Source organism: Myotis daubentonii, chromosome X (assembly GCF_963259705.1).
Source record: "Myotis daubentonii chromosome X, mMyoDau2.1, whole genome shotgun sequence".
Lineage (NCBI taxonomy): Eukaryota > Metazoa > Chordata > Mammalia > Chiroptera > Vespertilionidae > Myotis > Myotis daubentonii.
In genome coordinates this window covers 108369913-108397171 of record NC_081861.1, presented here as the reverse complement: position 1 = coordinate 108397171, position 27259 = coordinate 108369913, and the positions used below count along the sequence as shown (strand labels likewise).

Here is a 27259-nt window from a genome sequence, read left to right as displayed (position 1 = left end):
TTCTGTTGAGAAATCATTTGATAATCTAATGGGAGATCTTTTGTAAGTAACTCTTGTCTCTCTCTCACAGCCCTTAAGATTCTCCCTTTGTTGTTAATGTTTGCCATTGTAATTACGTGTCTTGGGGTGGGTCTTTTGGGATTCAACTTATGTGGAACTTTCTGCCAACACAATTTATTGAAGAGACTATCTTGACTCTAGTGTATGTTCTTGCCTCCTTTGTCTAATATTAATTGATTGTGATGGCTTGGGTCGATTTCTGGTATCTCTATTCTGTTTCATTGATCTATATTCCTGTTTTGGGGCCAGTGCCAGGCTTTTTTATTATAGTGGCTTTGTAGTACAACTTGATATTTGGTATTATGATCCCTCCAACTTTGTTCTTCTTTCTCAAGTTTGCTGTATTCGGTGGCCTTTTTGGTTCCATATAAATATTTGGAGTATTTTTTTTCTAGATCTGTGAAATATGCCATTGGTATTTTATGTGTCTGCAACAAGCAGAATCCGAAGTAACCGCTTGAGCTAAAGCTGACCCTGCCATTGGTATTTTAATAGGGATTACATTGAATCTGTAGATTGCTTTGGGTAGTTTGAACATTTTTGTGATGTTAATTCTACCAATTCATGAACACAGTGTATTCCTCCTTGTTTATATATCTCTCTATCTTTTTTTTTAATGTCTGGTAATTTTCAAGTCCAGATTTTTTACCTCCTTGGTTAAATTTATTCCTAAGTATCTTAATTTTTTTTTGTTGTAGTACTAAATAGGGTTGTTTGTTTAGTTTCTCATTCTGAGACTACATTATTGGTATATAAAAATGCTATAGATTTCTGAGTGTTAATTTTGTATCCTGCTACATTGTCAAATTCATTTATTAAATCTAGTAGTTTTTTGTAGAGTCTTTAGGGTTTTTTTATGTATGATATCATATCATCTGCAAATAATGAGAGTTTTACTTCCTCCTTTTCTATTTTGATGCCTTTGATTTCTTCTTGTCTTCCAGTATAACGTTGAATAAGAGTGGTGAAAGAGGACATCCCTATCTTGTTCCTGTTCTTAGGGGAAATGGTTTTAGTGTTTGCACATTGAATATGATGTTGGCTGTAGGTTTTTCATTAGGGACTTTATTATCTTGAGCTATAATCCCGCTATTCCCACTTTGCTGAGAAGTTTTATCAAAAAAGGGTGCTGGATTTTGTCAAATGCTTTTTTGGGGTCTACTGATATGAACATGTGATTTTTGTCTTCCAGTTTGTTTATGTGATGTATGACGTTTATAGATTTGCGGATATTGGACCAGCCTTGCATCCTCAGAATAAACCCCAGTTGGTCATGGTGTATGATCTTGTTGATATATTGTTGGATCCGATTTTCTAATATTTTGTTGAGGATTTAGCATCTATGTTCATCAAGGATATTGGCCTGTAGTTGTCTTTCTTTGTAGTGTCTTTGTCTGGTTTTGGAATTAGAATAATGCTGGCATCATAAAAAGACCTTGGAAGTATTCCTTCCTCTTGGATTGTTTAGAATAGTTTGAGGAGGAAAGCTGTTAGTTTGGTAAAAGTAGGTGATAGTTTGGTAAAACTCCCCTGTGAAGCCATCCAGGCCAGGGCTTTTATTTGCTGGGAGTTTTCAGAATACTGCTCCTGTTTTATCATTTGTTAATTGGCCTATCCAGGTTTTATGATTCTTCCTGATTCAGTTTTGGAAGATTGTATTATTTTAGGAATTTGTCCATTTCATCCACATTGGCCAGTTTGTTGGCATATAGTTGTTCATAGTATTTTCTTACAATCCTTTTTATTTCTGTGGTGTCAGTGGTTACCTCTCTGCTTTTGTTTTTGATTTTATTTACTTGGGTCCTCTCTCTTTTTTTCTTGATCAGTGTGGCTAATGGTTCATCAATCTTGTTTATCTTTTCAAAGAACCAGGCTTGGTTTCATTGTTTGTTTGTTTTTAGCCTCTGTGTCATTATTTCTGCTGTAATCTTTATTATTTTTTATATACTCTGGCCTTTTCTTATTCTTTTTCTAATTCTATAAGTTTTAGGGTTAAACAGTTTATTACACATTTTTTTTATGTTCTAACATGTGGTCAGTCTTTGAGAATGACCTGTCTGCATTTAAGAATGTATATTTTGCTACTTTGGGGTGAAATGTTCTATAAAATGTCAGTAAAATCCATCTGATCCAGTGTGTCATTTAGAGTCACTGTTTCCTTGTTGATTTTGTAAAATATTTTTTTTATTGATTTCAGAGAATAAAGGAGAGGGAGAGAGAGATAAAAACATCAATGATGAGAGAGAATTGTTGTTTGGCTGCTCCCTGTGTGCCCCCCAGTGGGGATCGATCTCTCAGCCCAGGCATGTGCCCTGACCAGAAATCAAACCATGACCTCCTGGTTCATAGGTTAATGGCCAACCACTGAGCCATGCCAGCCAGGCTCCTTATTGATATTCTATGTGAAAGATCTATCCAGTGAAATCAGTGGAGTGTTAAAATCCATACTATGACTATATTGCCGTTGATCTCTCCCTTAAAGTCCTCCAGAAGTTTTTTTTTTTTTTTTGGTTTATTTTTAGTTTGTTTTGTTTTGTTTTGTTTTGTTTTTGTTGGTGTGTTTTTTTAATGTACTTAGGTGTGCTTATATTGGGTGCATATGTTTACCAGGGTTATAACCTCTTGTTGGATTGATCCCCTTAGTATTATGTAGTGACCTTTATTGTCGCTTGTGATGGCCTTCATTTTGAAGTCTATTTTGTCAGTATGAGTATTGGTATGTCAGCTTTTTGATTGTTTCTATTTGCATGGAAAACTTTTCCATTCCTTCACTTTCATCCTCTGTGTGTTTTGTTCTGAGGTAGGTCTCTTGTGGAGAGCATATATTTGGGTCATGTTTTCATATCCATTTGGCTACCCAATGTCTTTTGATTGAAGCATTTAATCTATTTACATTTAAGGTTATTATTGATAGTTACTTGTTTATTTCCATTTTAATTCTTTATGCCTATGTTACTCTCTCTCTAATTCTTATTACAGCATTTCCTTTAGCATTTCTTGCAGTGCTGATTTGGTGGTAATAAACTTCTTTAACTATTTTTGTCTGGCAAACTCTTTATTTCACTATCTATTTTGAATGATGGCTTTCTTGGATATAATTATCTTAGTTTCACTTCCTTGCTTTTCCTTACCTTTAATACTTCATGCCATTCCCTTCTGGCCTATAGAGTTTCAGATGAGAAATCAGCTGATAGACTTATGGGAGCTCCTTTGTAGGTAACAGATTGGTTTTCTTTTGCTGCCTTTAAGATTCTCTGTCTTTAGTTTTTGGCATTTTAATTATGATGTGTCTGGGCATGGGCCTGTTTGGGTTCTTCTTGCTTGGAACTCTCTGTGCCTCCTGAACTTGTGTGACATTTTTCCACCAGGTCAGGTAAGTTTTCTGGCATTAGTTTTTCAAACATGTTTCTATCCCTTGCTCACTTTCTTCCCCTTCTACCACACCTATTATGAGAATATTATTACATTTCTTATTGCCCTACAGCTCCCTTAGGCTTTCCTCCTGTGTTTTTTTGTTTTGTTTTGTTTTTTTGTGGGGTTTTTTTTTTTGGTTCTCTGATTGGGTGATTTCTTCTACCCTGTCTACTAATTCACTGATCCAATCCTCGGCTTTCCCTAATTTTCTGTGTATTCCTTCCACTGGGTTCTTTATTGGTGCTATGTCAATCTTCATAGTTACTACTAGAGGCCTGGTGCACAAAAATTAATGCAAGGGGGGCGGTGGGGGCAGGAATTCCCTCAGCCCAGCCTACCCCCTCTCACAGTCTGGGAGCCCTCAGGGGGTGGCCTACTGATGGCTTAGGCTCACTCCCCTGGCCTCACTCTGCAGGAGGTGACCAGACCAATCAGGGAAAGGCGCTGCCCCCATCAACCCACTGCTGCTGCCAAAGCTGGCCACCGCAGCTGCAGACCCTCAGCCCTAGCTTCTTAGTGCTGGCCCCACCCTCTGCCCACCTGTGTGGGGGGACGATCTGGGCCATGCCAGCTGGGGGAGGGGCTGTGGGAGGTTGAGGCACTGTGGTCGCACCCTGTCCAGCCTCTTTGGAGGCTCCAGGACCACAGCGCTGTTGCCTTGCCCAGCGCCACCTCTGTGGGTGGGACCATCCCAGGCCCACCTGCGCCACTGCCTCTCCCAGCATCGCCTCTGTGATAGGAGGGGCGGCACAGCACGTGTGAGACCAGCCCGGGCCCACCAGCACTGCCACCACTCCCAGTGCTGCCTCTGTTGAAGGAGGGGTCTCCACCTCTCCCAGCGCCGCCTCTGCGGAAGGTGGGCCCACAGCACGGGTGGGACCTGACCAGGCCCGCAGCGCTGCTACCTCTCCTGCACCAGCAGCCCTTGGCCCTTGCAGCCACTGTGGCTTTGTCCTAAAAGACATCTGGAAGACATCTGGTCTAATTAGCATATTATCCTTTTATTAGTATAGATATCTTTTCTCATGCCATTGAGCGTATTTGCCATCATTATGCTGGATTCTATGTCTGATAAATTTCTCATCTCCATTTCATTTAGCTCATCTTCTGGAGAATTCTCTTGTTCTTTCATTTGGGACTTGTTTTGTTGTTGTTTGTTTGTTTATCTCCCCATTTTGGCTCCCTGTTTGGGTTTGTATCTGTGTATTAGGCTGATCTGCTAGTGATAGCCAGAACGGTAAGCCAAGTTTTTTTCCTCCAGGGTCATATCTCGTAACACCAAAAAATGAGCCTCTCAGACCAGAAGACTTAAGCAAAAGTGTGGAAAATTTATTACAAGCAGATTCAGACTCCCCTCATGGGGAGAGGGGACCCCATAATGGATTTCCCCTTAAAGCCTTGTAGTCTAGGGATATATATTTGCTATAAACCTGCTTCTATATCTATCCATGTTGTCACCTGATTGATTCCCTCAATTGTTCTTGCTCAGCAGCAGACCTGAACTTTCCCTGTTTCTATATGTTCTTTCTCTGTTCCTGTGCTGAACTTTCTCTGTTTCTATGTGTCAGCACACCTTATTGTTCCAGCCCTCCCTTGTTTCCCCATGCCTCCCGCTTTGAGCCCAGAAACATTTTATTATTTCTGCATGGTTGGTTCCTGTGATTAGGCTGCTCAAACTACTGTGTCTGCCTCTGTCTATGTCCCACCTGTCTTTGTTTCCCACTGGACCCCTCCTCTGCCTGCATTTCAAGCTAACGTCTTTCTCACTAGAAGTCCCAATCTCTAGTGTAGGACAATGTCCGATGCTATTTGTGACTGGGTCTGAGTACCCTTTTTGGAGGTATCAGCAATCCACAGCTTGTGGCTCCCTCTGTTGAGGTTGGTTGCCTTCGGAAAGGACCAAGATGTGCATCAGGGCCTCCTTTTCCTAGTCCAGGGCCTGGGATTAGATCAAAGACTCAAAGCCTCCAGGGACCCACCTCTGCCTGCAGTTCCATTGACACTGAGACTTGTTTAGCTTCTGGCTATCAACCACAGGGTTGGGCTGTAGGTCTTCCAACACTGTGGGGCAACTGCCTTCCCCCCAGGCTAAAACCACCTTGATAGCAAAAGTCCTCAGGATAAAGGTTTCCTCTACAGAATGAGGGAATGACTCAGCACAGGAAATCAGGTTGGCTGCCCTTCAGGCTCCTACACCAGAGCCCCTAGACCAGCCGTGGGCAAACTACGGCCCGCGGGCCGGATCCGGCCCGTTTGAAATGAATAAAACTATTGAAATAAAAGACCGTACCCTTTTATGTAATGATGTTTACTTTGAATTTATATTAGTTCACACACACACTCCATCCATGCTTTTGTTCCGGCCCTCCGGTCCAGTTTAAGAACCCATTGTGGCCCTCGAGTCAAAAAGTTTGCCCACCCCTGCCCTAGTCCTTGCTTCTGCTCACACAGCTCCAGTCCACTCGGCCCTCCCTCTGTCAGAGCCCAACGTGTGTCTGCACGCAAAATTTCGTGCTTGGCCTTTTAAGTAGGTGCCAGCATTTCCAGCCATTTCTCACTGGCAAACAGCAACCCTGCTGCTTTTCACAGCCAGATGTTATGTGGGCACCTTTCTCAGTTCTGGTGCTCTGGGCTGGGGTGCCCATATTGGTGTTTAGACCCCAGAGTTCTCAGTGAGAAGCCCCCACAGCTTAGATATTCCTCTGGATCTTCAGCTGGTACCTATGTGAGCCCAGTCAGCTCTTTCATGCGTCCACACTTCCTACTAGTCACTGTGGTCTCCACTTTCCATCTTTGGTTATCAGTGTTCTCTCCAGTTAGTCTGTACTTTATTTTTCAGGGTGTTTTTACCTTTTTTTATTTGTATTTCCAGTTTGGTCCTGAGAGAGTGTCAGTATGGCTTCAATTTATGCCACTGGCATTTTAGAATCTCTGTAATATTTATGCCAGTGAAATTATTACATTTTTTTTCCAACATATCACCTATTCATTAAAATTTGTTAAAAATATCAGTAAATTAATAACAAAAAATTATCCTTGTTCTAGATAAAAGAGAAGTTCATGTTTATTTCTTAGTCCTTTATGCTTTCTTCCTATGATAACATGCACTATTTAAAAAGTTCTAGATAATAGTTATAATAGAGCTAATTTTTTATATATAACAAGATTTAAGAAATACACTGAGCTAGAAACTGACATTTTTTCATTCACTTGCTTTTATTACTTAATTGAAGTTTGGCTTCTTTTTTCCTCCTCTTCCTTTTCTTATGCTTTGTGCCTGTTCATAGACTATAAGGAGTAATTTGTAATTCAGACATTAAAAATCCTTAATGGTGTATTTTCCTGCTGCTGCCCTAATTGAGAGTCATTGAGGTCACAACCAGTCGTATTTGTTCTACTCTTGGTGATTAACTTGCCTCTCTTCTGAAACAGAACTAGTCAGATAATATCACAGAAAGCTTTAAATAATTTTTCCTGTTCTTTCGATTTTTTTGTTTCAAGTTAGAAAAATTTTTTAAAAAGAGGATATGCCATGCGTTTATGTATCCCAACCTGTTCTCTGCTCATTGAGGTTAAACAAGAAAGTTTTGAAAGCCAGTTAGAAATACCCCAGCATGTAAACACTGATCAATGATGTATCATTTATTTAGCACTCCATAATGTCCTGTAGACGCTCCAAATCTAGTCTTTAGGTAGCTGAAATGTATTCTTTCAGGGTTGAAATTTTTATTTTTTAAATAGTTATCTTTCTAGCTTGTCCCATTTCTTTGACATTCTATACTGAATATATGAAACATTTTAACCTTTTTCTTATAACTTAGGAATAGCATAAACATTATTTATTATATACCATTGTAATCCAGTAATGCCCTTGAGGCCTATTGAGGTGTTTTGGCCTATTTGTTCTTTTGCTAAAAGACCCTATACTGTCATGCTTTTATCATTTCTTGCATCTACATTTTATATGTCTTCCTCCAGCTGTGTTCATGCAGCTGTCAAGATGTTTTTTCTGGCAGCACTTTTCACGGAACTCCCTTCCCCCTTGTTTGCTGCTTATTATCTGCACAAGGCCAGAAAACAAAACAGCCAAAATTGTTGAAATTGCGTGTAATATAATCAAGTTCTGAGCTTGTGGTTGTTATTCTGTGGGCATGATACCACCTACTTTTAAGTGCTGAAAAGCCTTTTTAGGGAGAGTGGGGATTATACTTCCTGGTTTTTGCTTGTTTGTAAAAGACGTCTAAGTAAGATGTTACTGTAATAGTAATATAAACACAGGTCAATATTAGTTAAGTTGGTATTTTGATACAGTGATAGCAAATCATTGTTACCCATTAGGGTTGCTTCTCTAAGCAAACCTAAGTTAGTCTAGTTATTTTTTAAAAAATAGTAATGATGCGTGGCCCGTGTGGTTCAGTGATTGAGCGTCAGCCTTTGAACCAGGAGGTCATGATTTGATTCCCAATCAGGGCACATGCTGAGGTTGCGGGCTCAATCCCCAGTAGCGGGCAAACAGGAGGCAGCTGATCGATGTTTCTCTCTCATCATTGATGTTTCTGCCTCTCTCTCTCCCTCTCCCTTCCCCTCTATAAATCAATTTTTAAGTTTCCCTCTCCTAAGCTTATGTGATTTAAGTTATTGAGATTTTTAAATATTTTAAATTTATTTCTTGTGTTTTCCAAAGCTGAACAAGTCGTATTTTTCCCACACATAGTTCATCTTTCAGAACATACCTGACATCTGTATTTTGTACTATTCTTTTCTTAATCCTAAATGAATCTAATACATTTATTTTCTTTTAAAATCATTTGTAAATGAGTAAAATGTTATCTCTGCAACCCTTCTGTTTCATATTTAGGTTCAGACACTTTACAGTACTTAAATCATATTCTAGGCAGTTTGAAATCTGTTTGCTTTTTTCAAAATAATAATCCATCAGTAACAGCTGGTTTATTCTGGGATTTGGTGTTACAGGATGTTATTTGTTTGTGATATGATTATATATTTGTGAATATATATAGTCATATGTATAAAATAATAAATAATCAAGAATACTATGTAGGTACTGATTTATATAATCTTTACTGCTTTTATGACCCTATAAAGAAAATGTTAAATGCCTTTCATAGAAATGAGTTTACATAATGATTTGAAGCAATCATTGGTTTCTGTTTTGTTTTTGAAAATGTGTCTATATAAATTATTTTTATTAGTAGTGTCCCAATGCACAGATTTGATTTTACAAGTAAAGTTATTTTTTCTTCCTGATTTCAAGTTGACATTCAAAGGTGTTTTTCATTAAATTCTATTGAGAAAGTACAAGCTGACTCTAGAGTTATTCTGGAATTTTTCATGGGTGGATTCAAAAACCAAATTGTGTATTCATATGTCATCAAACTCAGTTCCTTACTTGGTGTCATAAAGGAAATGTGTTTCTGAACTTTTCTATCTTATTAACATAGTCATATATTCTTACTAAACTATATTACATGAGTTACATTTGGCCTTTATGCCTATATGAAAAACAAGCTATGAGCCACATTGATCCCTACTTGCACAAATTATGTATTCCTAGTTAGGTTGCACTAAGAAATGCATTTGCTGACTAGCCCACACATAGTTTCTTTAGGTGCATTTGGAACAATTTATGCCTACTTACACAGAGTAAAATGACTACTCTATGTGATAATCTCAGAAGCTTGAGAAATAGATTTCCTACGTTTTTCAGCAAGCATTTACTTAGATTTTACACTCACACTTCTAATGCCATCAGCTTTTGGTTTAAAATCTGTCATCATTGAAAGAAGCATGGCCGATGAAAAGGGAGTTAGAGTTATAAAACTTTAGAACTAGAAAGAAGTCTTATAGGTAAACTAATTACACCCCTTTCACTTAATAATGAGGATGCTTAGGCCAGAGAGGTAAACTGACTTGGCCAAGTAGATACAGAGAGCAATATCACACTAGATCTGCATAACCATTCTCTAGTCTATCACCCTGCTACTGTACATTAGACTTGTCACTTTTATTTATTTTTTTAAAATATATTTTATTGATTTTTTACAGAGAGGAAGGGAGAGAGATAGAGGGTCAGAAACATCGATGAGAGAGAAACATCGATCAGCTGCCTCCTGCACATCCCCCACTGGGGAAGTGCCTGCAACCCAGGTACTTTCCCTTGACCGGAATCGAACCTGGGACCTTTCAGTCCGCAGGCCTACGCTCTATCCACTGACCCAAACCGGCTTTGGCAACTTGTCACTTTTAAATGTGCTCATTGTTATACAAATTCTGAGTAGAAATCCTTCTACTCTTGTGTTTAATTAAAAAAAAAAAAGTGTAAGAGAGCAGTAGCTTATTATATGACAGATCACTCTTCTAAACCCAGTTTTAGAGAACTAAAAGTGTGTTCTTATTTCTAGCTTGGTGTTGATGATGTATACTTCTGAACATCAGATGCTCTTTGTTTCAGTGATGCTGTTTGTGACTGGCACTTCACCCAAGTTTTTCAAGTATTACCCTTACGTTCTATGAATTAAATCTTATTTTGCACCAAGGTTTCTTTAATGCCAACAAAAATCTAAGTATATTGCCGACAGAGGAATTGTGACAGAGAACACATTTTGTTATCTTTTAGCCCATTAAGCCTTCAAGCAGTTGCTAAACGAGTTAAAAGGAACATAGTTTATAAATGGTAGTCAGGGTTTAAATATTTTCTTGAGTCAGTTATAATTTCACATGATGCTAGTAAGTAACGTTTCCACTTCTAGTACATCTTCAAAATCTTAGTAATAGGTGTTAATTGGTACTAATGAATGTAATATTTTTAGGAAAGTGCTTGCCCCATCTGATCTAATTTGTGGTTATTTTTAGCATTTATTGAGCAAGTTAATCCTGTGGAAAATAATTAAAGTTACAGGATGCAAAGAAGCATTTTTATACAAAGTTAAATTTTAGTAGAAATGTGGCAATATATGTTTCATTTTGTGATTACCTTAATGCCTTAGGCCTTTAAACATTTTTATCGTGTACCCCTTGAACACCTATAAGTTGAAATACACAATTTTTCATCATAATCAATTAATTGCCAAGAATGTAGTTTCTAAGTTTATAAGTATTAATAATGTAATAGTAAAACTATAATATCACTTTTTAAAATGTATTCAGTTGAATTAAATACCAGAGATATTTGATGCCCATTATCACCCATTTAAAAAAACAAAACATGGAAATGTAATTTTTAAAAAATTTTCTTGGACAATAAGCCTCTGGATTAAACAATACAATTATTATTTGTATAAAATTGATCAAACGATAATTATAATTTTGATTAAGGGTCATTAAACAAAAATAAATATATGGAAATGCATTGCTTAATAAAGTGGAAGGAGGCTAAGGTTGAGCATCTGGACAGTGACATCCTTATAATTTTTATACCTGGTGAAAAGTCCTCTTGTATCTTTGTACACATCTTAGTTTTATGATCCCTGCCTTATGTGGCAGGCGGCACCGTGGACAGGAGATTATTATAATTACTCAACATCATTTCGTGACTAACACCAGACACTCTAGAACAGGGGTGGGCAAACTTTTTGACTCGAGGACCACAATGGGTTCTTAAACTGGACTCAGAAGAAGGAGCTGCAGCCGTGTTTCCCGACGTTGCCATGTTAACACTGCTGCTGGTGAAGGAGCGGAGGGGAGAGCAAGAGAACCCTCTGCTCTTTCGGCTCCGCGGGCCGGATAGAACAGCCGAACGGGCCGGATCCGGCCCGCGGGCCATAGTTTGCCCACGGCTGCTCTAGAGGCAGCCCAGGTTGGCTTGAATTCCAGGTCTGAGTTCCAGTTCTTCCTTTTATTAATTGCTTGGCTTTGGAAAATCTGCTTAACTCCAGTGTTCCTCTGTTTCCCCCCAGTAAAGTGAGTATCACAGTTGGTTTTTGCATAGGTGAAATAAAATAATACTTCTAACATGCTTAGAATAGTGTCTGACAAATGTAGGTTAGCTGTACGCTCAATTCTACATAATCTTTTAAATTCTCTTGAGAACTTTATAGGCACATCTTAAAATGTCTGTGAACATTTTTCAGACAGATTTAAATAATTTCAGGATTATCCATTTATTCTTTTCTTACCTCTACCCTGGTCAATTAGATAATTTTCTACATTTCATATAAGAAAGTAGGAAAATTTTCCCTGTTCATGTGTATGCATACATATATTTGTGGGCATACATGTGTCTGTTTAAGCCTATGAGTACTTAATGTCTGCCTATGAAAGGGAATATTTATTGAATGCACACTGTGACAATTATATCTGACAAAGAAGCGAAAAATTGACTCTAAAATTTGACCTTACAAAAGAATTACAAGAGGCAAGAAGATTGATAAACCGATTTTGAAAAAAATCTGAATTTTTTAAAAAATAACATAATCTGTAACTTTCTGATTTGAACACAAGTAGTGAATTCAGAGTAATCTATACAAGGAAGTAACATAGGCAACAGGAAAAGTAAGATGAGTAGGGGGAAAAATGGCCAATTATATCTTAAATTTGTACATAAATTAATAAGGTAGCATCAATGTGAAATCAAGGTATAGATATTAAAATTCAGGTTATGAATTTCTTTAATTTTTCTTTCTAAGAATTATTATAAAAATTATTTAAGTACAAATGGTTATCTGATTCCATTACTAGAAATTTTTGCTAGCACTCCCTGAACTTTGTTATATTGTTAGGAAACAAAGGATATAATTGCGCCAGTGTATTTCTTTTATGTATCCTGTTTTACAGAACCAGAGTTTATCATTAAGATTTTTTTAAAATATATTTTTTTATAAATTTATATTTATGTTTATCTCCTTTTTTCCTAGTATACATTAGTTGAATAGGAAAGAACTGGAAAAATGAGAACTTTGACATGAACGTAGTTATTTTATGAGACTGTGGGATGAGATGATAGGACAGTTTCTCTTGAGTGTTATATCAGGTATTTCTGCCATTGTAGTTCTATACTCTGTTTAATTCAGCAATTATCTAAAGAGCTTAAACTCCCTCCCACCAAATTGATATAGCATTTGAAAAATATAACTTAATTAGGAAAAATTTCGTTGTGAAGGTTATTATACCTTTTGAAATAATTAGTACCACACATCCTACAATATCCCAGAACCAATGGGAATCTTTGTTAAATTTATGCAAAAACATTCCTTAAATAAGGTAGATCTTTTATTAGGTCATACATAAGACAAGAACCCTCTTAAAATATCAATTATTTTGGTAGATCTGAAAAAAATAAATACTACAAAATTTGATTTTAGCACACATGGTTAAGAGTCCCTCAATTTATGCTTAGATATATAGAGACAGAATAGTTGAATGTGGAGTGAATTTTAATAAAAAGATTCCTATTCTGATGTTGGCGCTCATGGATAAACTTTCAACTATCTTCTTATGTTTTTATTTTTTAAAGTCTAGCAGTCTGAAATAAACTTTTAGAAAAGAAGTGGGTGTATTTTTCTACTGGTGTTTTGGGGGAAGGGATTTCTCAGTATGTACTGTTCTCTAATATATTCTCTCTGCCGTTATCCTATCCCTCCCAAGCCCTTTCCAGGACTATAAGAATTTCTCACATTTAGGTGTCCCCTTAGCCCTTTCTTTCAGTACATAGACATTTTCATCCTTCCTTAACCTCTGTGTGTAAGCCTTTAGGAATTCTAAGTGCATTAGGCTACAGTATTTCATATCTGTGAAGGGCTGTTTTTGGTACATGATATTCTCTAACCCTAACATTCTCTGAGGTCCATGGCTTGCTCAACTCTCTGTTTCCCATGGAAACAGCTTAATGCCTTGAATATGAGTACTCAGTGAAATTCATGGTAAGAAGCAACTAAAAATATTTCTTTTTAAACAGATTTGGTTCATCTGACTTGCACATCTTCAAAAACAGCAAGAGAAGATTTAGAACCAGTTGTGCAGAAATTGTTCATTCCATATACCGAAATGGAGATGGGTAAGCACAATAATCATCTATAATAATAAAAGCGTAATATGCAAATTAGACCAGCCATCCTTCCAGACAACCTTCCAGATGAAGCTGGGGCTGCAAGGGAAGCCCGGGTCCCAGATGTCTGCGGGCAGCTGGAGGGAAGCCTGAGTATCGGGTCCCTGCCAGAGGCCAAAGGGAAGTCTGGGTCCTGGGTGCCAGAAGGAAGCCAGTGCCAGCAGCCAAGGGAAGGAAGTCCTACTCTTGCATGAATTTTGTGCATTAGGCCTCTAGTAAACAATATTCATGATGGAAAGGTAATGTAACCACTTTACTCCTCTTAAATTTCTCATGAAGGTTTCTACAATCTGAACTGAAATGTGAAGTAATCAGCAACAATGCTTACATATTTTATTAGGATGATTGAGCACATTCTTTTCCTAAAAATGGGAAAATATTCACTCCATAATGGTAAAGGAAAAATATACATCACTCACACAATATATATAATTAAGTGAAAAAAATGTACATTTATATGTATACATACTCACATACATAGAAAAAAGACTGCCAGAAATCTCAATTTTAGTGGAGTTGGGGACAATTTTTTTTGTTTTTACATTTTCTTTATTTTACAGGTGTACAAAGAGTATATATTCCTTTATCAGAAAAAAGTGTCTTCATCTATGAAAAAAATGGTTCATCTGAGAGAAGAAAATATCGATTGACAAATGTAGTAATACTTCCTAATTATTGTCTTTCAAATGCATAGCATGTTAGTGATCTGATAAATATTTAGTTCTCAAAATAGATATGCCACCATGCTACTTATTCATGGTGGAAAAATACTTTTCAACCACGGATTTTTTTTTTATTGTTTGAAGTATTAGATATGAATCCTTTTTCCCCCATTGACCCCTCCCCGGCCACTCCCACCCCCCAGGACAAGCCCCCAACACCCCAGTGTCTGTGTCCATTGGTTATGCTAATATGCATTCATTCAAGTCCTTTGGTTCATCTCTTAACCCCCCCCCTTCCCTGCCTTCCCTCTGAGGTTGGATGGTCTGTTCAGTGTTTCTCTGTCTCGGGATCTATTTTTGTTCATCAGTTTATGTTGTTCATTATATTCCACAAATGAGTGAGATCATGTGATATTTATCTTTCTCCGACTGGCTTATTTTGCTTAGCATAATGCTTTCTAGCTTCATCCATGCTGTTGCAAATGGTAAAAGTTCCTTCTTTTTTATAGCAGCATAGTATTCCCTTGGGTATACATACCACAGTTTTTTAATCCACTCATCTGCTGATGGGCACTTAGGCTGTTTCCAAATCTTAGCTATTATAAATTGTGCTGCTATGAACATAGGGGTGCATATCCTTTCTGATTGGTGTTTCTGATTTCTTGGGATATATTCCTAGAAGTGGGATTACTGGGTCAAATAGGAGTTCCATTTTTACCTTTTTGAGGAAATGCCATACTGTTTTCCACAGTGGTTGCACCAGTCTGCATTCCCACCAGCAGTGCATGAGGGTTCCTTTTTCTCCACATCCTCTCCAGCACTTGTCATTTGTCAATTTGTTGATGATAGCCATTCTGACAGGTGTGAGATGGTACCTCATTATTGTTTAGATTTGCATCTCTGGGATGATTAGTGACTTTGAGCAAGCCATTATGTTCAATTAATATTTGACAAAGGAGGCAAGAGCATACCATGGAGTCAACACAGTCTCTTCAATAAATGGTGTTGGGAAAATTGGTCAGATACATGAAAAAAAATGAAACTAGACCACCAACTTACACCATACACAAAAATAAACTCAAAATGGATATGGGACTTAAACGTAAGATGGGAAACCATAAAAACCTTTGAATTATCCATAGGCAACAAAATATCAGACATATGTCATAGCAGTACCTTTACCATGACAGTTCCTAGGGCAATGGAAACTAAGGAGAAAATAAACAAATGGGACTACATCAAAATAAAAAGCTTCTGTACAGCAAAAGAAACCATCAACAAAACAACAAGAAAGCCCGCTGCATGAGAGAACATATTTGCCAATGTTATCTCCGATAAGGGTTTAATGTCCAAAATTTACAGGGGACACCTACAACTTAACAAAAGGAAGATAAATAAGCTAATCAAAAAATGGGCAAAGGACCTAAATAGACACTTTTCAAAACAGACATACAGAAGGCCAAGAGACATATCAACCATGGATTTTTAATCTTATCTCCTTATATCATTGGATAGCTCTTGTAGTTGTGAATGGAGCGAATTAGAGTATGTTTTCTGTATAAGTGATTTTAAAAAGCCTGGTGGATCTTCATTTATATGAAACTAGAGGCCCGGTGCACAAAAATTTGTGCACTGGCAGGGGGTGGGGTGCCCCTCAGCCCCACTTGTGCCCTCTCACAGTCTGGGACCCCTCAGGAGATAACGACCTGCTGGCTTGGGCCTGCTCCTGGGTGGCAGAGGGCAGGCCCAATCCCTAGGTGCAGCCCCTGGTCTGGCTCAGAGCAGGGCCGATTGGGGGAGTTGGGGCGCCGCCCCCTGTCATGCACAGAGCAGGGCGGATCGGGAGGTTGTGATGCCACGTCCAGTCACGCTAAGGGTAGGGCTGGGGGGGTTGAGGCGCTGCCCCCTGTCACACTCAAGGCAGGGTCAATGGGGAGATTGGGGCACCACCCCCTGTCACGCACAGAGCAGGGCTGATCAGAGGGTTGGGGTGCTGCCCCCTGTCACGCACAGAGCAGGGCCCATCAGGGGGATTGGGGCTCCGTACCCTGTCACACACAGAGCAGGGCCGATCAGGGGGTTGGGGAGCTCCCCCGTGTCATGCACAGAGCACAGTCGATAGGGGAGTTGGGGCACTGCCCCCTGTCACACACAGAGCAGGGCGGATCAGGCGGTTGGGGCACTGCCCCCTGTCACCCACAGAGCAGGACCCATCAGGGGGTTGGGGAACTCCCCCCTGTCACAGTCAGGGCAGGGCCCATGGGGTGGTTGCGGCTCCACCCTGTCACACACAGAGCAGGGCCCATGGGGGTGTTGGGGCGCTGCACCCTGTCACACACAGAGCAGGGCAGATAGGGATGTTGTGGCCCCACCCCCTGTCATACACAGAGCCGCAGGGCGATCAGGGGGTTTGGACACTGCCCCCTGTCACTCTGCTCCAGGGGCCAGGAGGCCACGCGGCTCCACTGATCCCAGTGCTGGGAGGCCTCGCGGCTCCACTGATCCCAGTGCTGGGAGGCCTAGCGGCTCCGCTTGACACCGGGGCACTGAGGCCTTGCTGCTCAGCTGATCCCGGTGCTGGGAGGCCTCGCTGCTCCGCTGAATCTGGTGCTGGGAGGCCTCATGGCTCCGCTTGACACAGGGCAGTGAGGCCTCGCTGCTCCGCTGATCCCGGTGCTGGGAGGCTCCGCTGATCCCGGTGCCGGGAGGCCTCGTGGCTCTGCTGATCCTGGGGTGTGAGGCCTCGCAGCTCTGCTGATCCCGGGTTTGGGAGGCCTCAGGGCTCCGCTGATCCCGGTACTGGGAGGCATATTACCCTTTTACAATATAGGAAAGAGGCCTGGTGCATGGGTGGGGGCCGGCTGGTTTGCCCTGAAGGGTGTCCCGGATCAGGGTGGGGGTCCCCTTGGGTGCCTGGCCAGCCTGGATGAGGGGATGATGGCTGTTTGCAGCTGGTCACAGCCCCTTCAGGGTGGGGGTCCCCACTGGGGTGCCTGGCCAGTCTGGGTGAGGGGCTGAGGGCCATTTTCATGCTGGCGGGTGACTGATGAAGCTCCCAACCTCTCTTTTTTTTTTTTTTTTAATATATTTTTATTGATTTTTTTACAGAGAGGAAGGGAGAGAGATAGAGAGTCAGAAACATCAATGAGAGAGAAACATCTATCAGCCGCCTCCTGCACATCCCCCATCGGGGATGTGCCCACAACCCAGGTACATGCCCTTGACCGGAATCGAACCTGGGACCTTTCAGTCCGCAGGCTGACGCTCTATCCACTGAGCCAAACCGGTTTCGGCCTTTTCTTTTTTATTCTGGGATTTATTTACCTTCTATGGCTGTCACTGGAGCTGAGAGCTGGCTTTAACTCTGAGGCTCAGCTCCGGCTCTGAGACCTCAGCTGCTGAAAGCAGGTATCTGGGTTTGTTTGGCTTCTATAATTGAAACTCTGTTGCAACTCCAGCTCGGCCGGCTGGCTGAAAGCATGAGGGCTTGTTTAGCTTCTATACTTTCAACATTGTTTCTTAGAGTGCAAGCTCAGAGCTCAGCAGCGGCAGGCGGGGAACCTTGGCTTCCTCCATCACTGGAGCAAGCAAGCCTCCTGTTCGCTTCAGCTGCCTGGCTGCTGGCCAACATCTTGGTTGGCAGTTAATTTGCATATCACCGTGATTAGCCAATGGGAAGTGTGTCGGAAGTATGGTTAATTACCATGTTTGTCTATTATTAGATAGGATAATGGTAATTTTTATTATAAGATTTGCATATCCTTTTGAATCTTGGCCAGTTTCCTCATTGATTCAAATATATTCATTTTCATTGGATGTGACATTTGTTCAGAAAACTATTTACTCCTACATAGTATTTCCTTTTAGTTCATCTCCTGTGTATCTTACTTGTTTTCTTAATATAGAGATCGTGTGTAGATAGTCATTTATCCTATCTAATAAAGAGGGAATATGCTAATTGACCCTCACACCATCACAAGGATGGTGGTGCCCACAGCCAATAAGGAGGGAATATGCTAATTGACTGCCCTGCCCTCAAAGATGGTGGCACCCACAGCCAATAAGGATAAAATATGCTAATTTACTGCCCGCCCTCAAAATAGCAGCACCCACAGCCGATGATGGAATATGCTAATTGACTGCCCCACCCTCAAATTTGGCGGTGCCCACATCCACAAGATGGCCGGCAGGGGAGGGCAGTTGTGGGCAATCAGGCCAGCAGAGGAGGGCAGTTAGGGGTGACCAGGCCAGCAGGGGAGGGCAGTTTGGGGCAATCAGGCTGGCAGGGAAGGGCAGTTTGGTGTGACCGGGGCAGCAGGGGAGGGCAGTTGGGGGCAACCAGGCCGGCAGGGGAGGGCAGTTGGGGGCATCCGGGCCAGCAAGGGAGGGCAGTTGGGGATGACTGGGCCAGCAGGGGAGTACAGTTGGGAGCAACTGGGTCAGCAGGAGAGCAGTTAGGCATCGATCAGGCTGGCAGGGGAATGGTTAGGAGGTGATCAGGCTGGCAGGCAGAGTGGTTAGGGGCAATCAGGCAGGCAGGCAGGAGAGCGGTTGGGAGCCAGTAGTCCCAAATTGTGAGAGGGATGTCTGACTGCCGGTTTCAGGCCTAAACCGGCAGTCGGACATCCCCCAAGGGGTCCCAGATTGGAGAGGATTCAGGCTGGGCTGAGTGACACCCCCGTCAAATGCATGAATTTCATGCACCAGGCCTCTAGTATTTACATAAAAACACAAACTGCTCTGTTCTCTGGAGCTAATAACAATATAAATTAATTATTTTTGAGCTGCCAGAATAAATCCCTACAATCTAAAAATTTACTTCACTTTAGTTTGTAATTTAATTTGTTTCATAATTGCATTTTCTTCATTGGACAATCTCATATAAATGTTTAGAATATTATTAAACATTTTATTACAACATTATGGTACATGATAATATTCCTAAACCTGATTTGGAATCATAGTTTTATCTTTGACTTTAATTTCTTCATTTATAAAAGCTCTGAACCCCTTCTTTATTTCTGAAATTTTTAAATATTTTTTGTTTAATTTATGGTATGATAGTCTCAAATAATATACTAAATTTTAATCTTGTGTCATTGTTCTTCAGTTTTTAAATGCATTTAATTGCTCTTACTTAAAAAATCAAGTGAGGAAATTACATGTTCATTACTTAGCTTCCTCTAGCCATTTTAGATTTTTAAACATTAATCTTAATGTTGAAAGTGATCCCATTTTGAAATGATGTATTGTTTAGGACCTGAGTAAAATTCTTTAGTAAGAACTCTGTGCTCTGAGGGGTCCTCAGGTGCACTGAGGCACTGAGAGGCTACTTTTCACTAACATATAGGCCTTTTTATCATCAGGATGAGGTAGTGGTCATATTTTAATTAAAATGTCAGAACAAATACTGTTGGAGTTATTGAAAATGAATCACCAGATAAAGTGAGCACTGGGCCATGGCAGGTCAAAGAGGCAAAGTCACCTGGAGAAGAGAACTCAATTCATTTTCCTGCCTAAATGAGGAAGAAGGAACTTTATGAGCAATATGAACTTTTAATACATGAAAGCACATTCCTCTCTGTAGCAAAACCCACTGTTTTTACAGATTGATGGCTTTTCTCATTATGTTTTTATTATTTGACAATGATATGAAACCTTATTCTTTAGAGCATTGTAAATATTTTGTTTTAAAATGTGTGCCAAAGAGCCCTAGCCTGTTTGGCTCAGTAGATAGAGTGTTGGCCTGCGGACCAAAGGGTCCTGGGTTCGATTCTGGTCAAGGGCACGTACCTAGGTTGCTGGCTCCTCCTTGGCCTGGACCCTGGTCAGGGCTCGTGTAGGAGGCAACCAATTGATGAGTTTCTCTCACATCAATATTTCTCTCTGTCTTTCCCTCTCTCTTCCACTCTCTCTAAAAATCAATGGGAAAATATCCTCAGGTAAAGATTAAAAAATAAAATAAAATGTGTGCCAAAGGAATAAATTTATTTGAGATTTTTTTCTTTTTATTTGAATTCTATATTCTGTGTGGTGCTTTACTTTATAAGCCTTTGTAAAAGTCAGCCTATTCACTGGACAAGGAAGTTTATTTATTGTAAAAGATAATGTTCTTTTCTCAAATGCAGTACTTCTTTTCCATTGTATCTGAGAAATTTAGTTAGGTTGTGAAGATTTCCGCCTATTCCCTCTCTTTCTTACTTTATCCCATTTGAGGTATCAGCCAGAGATCTTGATATAATGCTCTGTCTTAAGAAGCAGTTATACTAATACTTCCAAGAGCCCTACCTCCCAGGCTTCTTTAAGAACATCAAAGATCTCTAAACCCTTCCTTACACTAATCCAAAGACATGTCAAATGTTTTATGCTTAATGAACCTGATTCTGCAGGTGAGAACAGGTGAGAAAATTAAGTGATTGTTCACAATTCACATATGTATTTATTTATTTATTCTTCTAGACTTCAGAATATCCTTCAAAGCACGAAGTGAGCAGTCTTACTGGTAGAACTGTCCTAAGTGGGGGGTTTTATTTTACCTAGGAAATTGAGATTTTTAAAAAAATATGAATTGAAGCTAGAATTTCATTAGCACAATATCTTGAAATGTCTACAATGTAGTATCATCACTGCATCATCTTCTTTCTCTTTTTCGCTCCATTGTGCATGGCATGTTGGGTTACCTCATTCCATCTCATTCATTTCCTATCTCAAAAAAACAGCAATTCCTAAAAACAGATGTTCCCTTATAAGTGTTAAATTTTTTATTCAATATATTGGGATGACATTGGTTAAAAGATTATATAGGTTTCAAGTGTACAGTTCTATGATGCATGGTCTTCCTTTTGCATTCTGTGTCTATCATCCAAAGTCAAATCATCTTCCGTCACCATATATTTGGCTCCCTTTGCCCTTTACTACCCTCACCCCCCGTCCTTCTGGTAACTACCATACTATTGTCTGTGTCTATGAGTTTTCAGTTTTATATCCCACATATCAGTGAAATCAAATGGTTCTTAGCTTTTTCTGATTGACTTATTTTGCTTAACATAATATACCCAAGGTCAATCCATGTTGTCGCAAATGGAAGTATTTTATCTTTTATTAATGGATGAGTAGTATTCCATTGTATATGTGTACCACATCTTTATCTAGTAATCTATCGAAGGGATGTTATTTTGAAATTGGTGGCTGGTGAGGGTGTTAATTGTTAGACTGAGAAGTCAAATGCCTTATCTTAATTCCTGTTTGTATTTGTTGTGTCCAGACTAGATTGAGGCTGTGACAGTCTCCTACTCTTGGTCTCATGCTACTCTGATATGTTACTAAAATAGTTTGCTCTCCCTAAACACAGCATGCATCTATAGACCATTTATTACTTTTATTTGGTATGCCATTGTTGATTTTCATCTGCCTACCTTGTTCTGTACTTACCCCAGTTAATTTGCCCAAGGTCCTATTCTAAATTATCTATTACCGTTTAGGCCTTCACACTATCTAATTGAATAAAAGGAGCTATTACAGATAACCAGTTTTACTTTTGGCCAATTGATATATTCCTAGCCAAACCTCCGCAACTTTAATATTTTTTGACAATTGTGTACTTCACAGCTACATGTTCTTTTTCCAGCAATCTTGCTTCCTTCCAGTTGACCTCAAAGAAAGATGAAGCAAGATGAAGAAAGACGTATGTCTCTTTGAGAATTTTAAGGTCAAAGCCTGATAACTCCCTTGTATCTGGAGCATTTACCTTCATCCTATGTCAACGTCTCATCTTCCTCATGCTCTTTTTTTCAAAGCTTTGACCTCTATGAAATTTCTTTCCTATAACTTATTAGATTATTCATTTTCCCTAACTTTTATTTAGAGAAGGCCCTCCTCTGACCTAGACCTTTCATGAAATGCAAGCTCTTTGTATATGCTCAGTAACAGACTAGGCGATATTAAAGGACTTCTAGACTTTAGCCCACTATTCTGCAGTGCTCCTGGAATCTGGTGTTAGAACTCATAGTATATTTAATTATCTTCCTGTAAGATGTAATGAAACTAAACTCACCAATAAATGTACTAAGAGCCATGTGGTTTTAGTTGTAAAATGAGTTCCTTTTGTCTCTTTATTTTGTCAATAAATAAGTTTTGCCATCTATCATGTACTTACCTTAAGTTAGTGATACCTTAGACTCATACATCTTAGTATTATTAGAAGGGGGTATCTCAAAGAGCCACTTTTTACATTCAGAGTTTCTTCATCCTATCATAGTGATAATTTTGGATTTTCCAGGGTGAATTAGAAAAATAACATATTTGGTATTGTAATAGAGATATTTTATATTAAATACTATAAGGTCCTATTCATCCTGAATTGGGGAATGGGGCATTCTTGTTAATTGAATACTACAATTAGCTTAAAATTTCCAATTGATTACCAATGTAACCAAGTAGATAATTATACCTTTAGCATTTTCTTTATGATTCATGGCTTTGGGTAATCTTCATACATATCCATTGTTATCATTATATAGAATTTGAATTTTTGTTCAGATTCAGACTAAAGAAAATGATGTAGTAAGTAAATATTTTAACAGCAATATTTTTGTTTTCAACCAAAGACAATTTAATCATAGCATTTCTAAGGAACAGAGATAGAAAAATAATTATTAAGATAGCAAGGAATAGGCTTTAGGTATTAAGGCAAATGAAGTTGGGCCTTTTAATAAGCACATCATACTTTCATTATACCTGAAAACAGGATTAAAATAAATTCATAAATTATGCATTGAGCATGTGTTGTGTGCTAGGCCCTGTGTGAGGGAACATAAAAAGAGCAAAAGATTAAGGACTAAGTCTATCTGTGTATCCCCTGCTACTAGCCCAATCTCTAGTACATAATATAGATGCTTGCTGTTAAATGAGAGTTTGTGTGCTGAAACAATGTGCAGTATCCAGCTTTATTTCTGTTTATTTGTTTGTTGGTTCCCATTAATTTTGTAATCCAGTAGGACAAAGTGTTAGTAAGCTAGAATGTCGAAGTTTTAATCCTGTATATGCTATTTTTAATGATAGCTTCATTGAAATATAATTCACATACCATATAATTCACCCATTTAAAGTGTAAAATTTAGTGTCTTTTAATATTTGTTCAAACATCACCACAGTCAATTTTACTATATTTTCATCACCTCACAAAGAAACCCAAACCCATTAGCAGCATTCCCCACCTACCCCCATTTCCCCACAGCCCTAGGTAACCACTAATCTATTTTTTGTGTCTGTACATTTGTCTATTCTGGGCATCTCATAATACCGTTATACTATCAAATTACTATATAATTTTTAAGTTGCTTGTCTATGTGATACATAAGAAAGCCAATGTATGCTATTGTCTTTAGAGGCATAATTTAAGGATGAATGTAATCATAAGCTCTTTGATACTGGTGGGGAGAAATAATACAAATCCGAGAGAACACAATTGGAGGTAAATCTAAGTAACTTACTAATAATCAAATTAATTTTAAAAAATCTAACTTGTCTTAGGTTGAAAAGCCATTGCTTGAAATATGCATATGTATTAGAGTAGGTTATGAATGCAGATTTAGTATTGTATACATACAAAGCTCTAATTCATTAAAATATATACTCATGACTTTTGTTAGTAACTGACTACATATTGTAGGTATCAACAAGGCAAATTGTGGTTTACATGTAAGTAAAATTTATGTCTTCCTTTAGAAAATGAAGTTGAAAAGCCAAGACTTCTATGGGCTCTTTACTTCAATATGAGAGATTCTTCAGACATCAACAGGAACTCTTATAATGATTTACCATCCAACGTTTATGTCTGCTCTGGCCCAGACTGTGGTTTAGGAAATGATAATGCAGTCAAACAGGTAAGGCTGTTGGTGTTTTTCAGTCTTGTGTTAAGAAGTTGGTGTGGTAAGGAAAGTGAAATGTTTTTTCCTCTGTGGGTTGGGAAAAGAGACTAGAAAATTAGCTCTCTCATTAATACCATCTCTATAATTTGCCCTTAAAGTTTTTTTTCTACAAACAATAAAACTACTTTAAAGTATCAAATACTTTCACGTTATTGAATATAATGGTGAACTACAAGAGTTCATTTATGAATTCCACTGTTGGAATAAGAATAGAAAATGCTACAAATACACATTCAGAAAAATGAATTTATAATGCCAGTACTCTAAAGAAACATTGTTTCTAATTTAAACTGTTGGTCTATCAGTGTATTATTTTGAAATTCACAGACGTTTTTCTCCGTCAACCTGAGTCATTTAAAAAGGAGAGTACCGCCCTGGCCAGTTTGGCTCAGTGGATAGAGCGTTGGCCTGCAGACTCAAGGGTCCCGGGTTCGATTCCGGTCAAGGGCATGTGCCTTGGTTGCGGGCACATCCCCAGTGGGGAGTGTGCAGGAGGCGGTTGATCGATGTTTCTCTCTCGTCGATGTTTCTAGCTCTCTGTCCCTCTCCCTTCCTCTCTGTAGAAAATCAATAAAATATATTTTAAAAATAAAATAAAATAAAAAGGAGAGTACCTAGTAAGACAAACAAAATTTAATTTTAAAATGGTCTTAAGGCATTATCTTATCTAGGAAAAGAACGCGTAACATAGTTTTTCACAATTAATATGATTCCTTTAATGTTTTCACATAAGCCAGTGTCCCAAAGGCTGCTATTATAGTTGCTGAGGAGTATGTTAAATGAAAGTGGAATTTTGTGACAGTACTTCTGGGCAGGGCTATGAAGAGGTGTGGGGCAGGCTGACACAAACTGCTGAAAGTGAACTATGATTCCATTAAGCTGAAGGTTCATATGCATATATAAATACACTTTTCTGCACTTGACAGAAAGTGAAGAATAGAAAATATCATTTTTGAAGCACAAGTCTAAACTTGCGAAAGACATAGTTGGCATATATGTCAATTGAATCAATAAATGGGTAATTTAACATTGTTCTAAGACAGTGATGGCGAACCTTTTGAGCTCGACGTATCAGCATTTTGAAAAACCCTAACTTAACTCTGGTGCCATGTCACATATAGAAATTTTTTGATATTTGCAACTATAGCAAAGCAAAGACTTATATTTTTGATATTTATTTTATATATTTAAATGCCATTTAACAAAGAAAAATCAACCAAAAAAATGAGTTCGCATGTCACCTCTGACATGCGTGTCATAGGTTCGCCATCACTGTTCTAAGACCATAGAAGGAAGTTTCAGTCCAACTGGGAACAAGGATCTTATAGGAGCAAATAGCCTCATTGAACCTTTAATTTTTAGTAATAGTGGCAAGGCCATAACCCATACATTTACAGTTTTTGCCGGAGTCTTTGTTTCTCATCTTCAGGGTCTAATGGTGATCCTGGATAATCATATTCAGCCAGTGATTACAAAAGCAGGAAGTCACAACTCTCATCCATCATTCTTTCTATTAGTTTAATAGGAATCCAAGATGGTTCAAGATCTACATTTAAGGCTTAAAATTACCAAGTCATTTTTGCTTTGATGTTCCAATTTTTTCCAAGCAGAAATTGCCAACAAGTTTTCAGCCAGGTAGCTTAGGTCATTTTTATTCCTGAGTGAACTTTAATGTTTTTTTAACCAAAATGGAAAGCCTTTTAAATAACAGCTTATTATACGAGTGCTAATGTGATCTGAACTGCAAGCTACAAGATTATAATTAAATTATAATTTTATTATGAAGTAATTTGCTTCTCAAGAATATAGTTTTCAGGAGTGTAATATTGTCACAGTAGATTATAATAATAATGCTGGTTTGGGTACTAATTATTACATGCTATTAAATATAAGTAATCTTAAGTTTGTTACATAGCTTTTAACTTCACATTAGGGAGAAAATATTATAATTCCTACTTTAAAGGACATCAGTAATAATGTATAAATAGCCAGTTTATTCAGATAAACTGTGTTTTAATTTCAGTATATCATCCTGCGTTCATCCCATTCACTAATTGATGACTTCTCTTTGCTAAATTGTCTATAAAAGCTCTCAGACTATCACCTAGGCTTTTCCTATGTAGAAAACATAGGCACCTTCTTTTCTTTTTTATAAACAAAACTAGTGGCCTGTTGCATGAAGATTCGCGCAATAGGCCTTCCTTCCCCTGGCGGCCGGCACCAGTTTTCCTCTGGCACCCGGGACCCAGGCCTTTGGTCCAGCCACAGCAGCGAGGCTTGGCTTCACCCCCAGCAACCCAGGCCCCCAGCCCTCCTTGAGCGGAGTCCAGGGCCAGCGGGAAGCTTGGCTTCCTCCATCGCTGGGGGTAACCCAAGCCTCCTGCTCGCTCCAGCTCTATGACTGCTGCCATCTTCAGTCATCTTCAGTCTTTGCTCTACGCCTGTGTATGCAAATTAACCGCCATCTTTGTTGGGTTGATTTGCATAGTTGCTCTGATTGGCTGGTGGGTGTGGCGGAGTGACAGAGTGATGCTTAATTTGCATGTTTCTCTTTTATTATATAGGATGCTTCATTTTACCAGCTAGCAAGTTTGCATCTGCTTTAAATATATATATTGATATCAGAGAGGGGGAGAGAGAGAAACATCAATGATGAGTGAGAATCATTGCATTGATCGGCTGCCTCCTGCACACCCCACACTGAGTATTGAGCCCACAACCCAGGCATATGCCCTGACCTGGAATCAAACCATTACCTCTTGGTTCATAGGTTGACACTCAACCACTGAGCCATGCCAGCCAGGCTGCATCTGCTTTTCTTATTTGCAAATGTATAGATGTTGAAAAACATAGACCTCTCTTCCTTGTGTTCATATGGAACTATTTATGATTTGAAGACATGCTAAAAATATCAAATGATCTCTGTTTGATACTCACAAATTAAAGTTGTGTGCCAGAGCACACTGACATTCCCTATTATCACCACAATGATAGCTGTGATTCTTTCTGTGACTTGCTAGTTTTTGTAGTTTATATTACTTTTTTTTTCTGAGATAGATTAGCAACTCACTTAGGATTTTTGGCACATTTTTAAGTTGAAGATCAGCTTTATATGTCGTATGAACTATCAG

General features: G+C 38.9%; 1 protein-coding gene across 4 annotated transcripts in view; it reads left to right on the top strand.

Annotated features, from left to right (window-relative positions):
• Window positions 1-27259, top strand: part of CHM (CHM Rab escort protein) — a 260784-nt gene that overhangs the window by 223157 nt on the left and 10368 nt on the right. For all 4 annotated transcript variants that reach the window (XM_059680347.1, XM_059680349.1, XM_059680348.1 and 1 more), the window contains 2 exons: window positions 13388-13486; window positions 23926-24083. In XM_059680347.1, the coding sequence (XP_059536330.1) occupies window positions 13388-13486; window positions 23926-24083 (257 nt within the window). The remainder of the gene's footprint in view (window positions 1-13387; window positions 13487-23925; window positions 24084-27259) is intronic.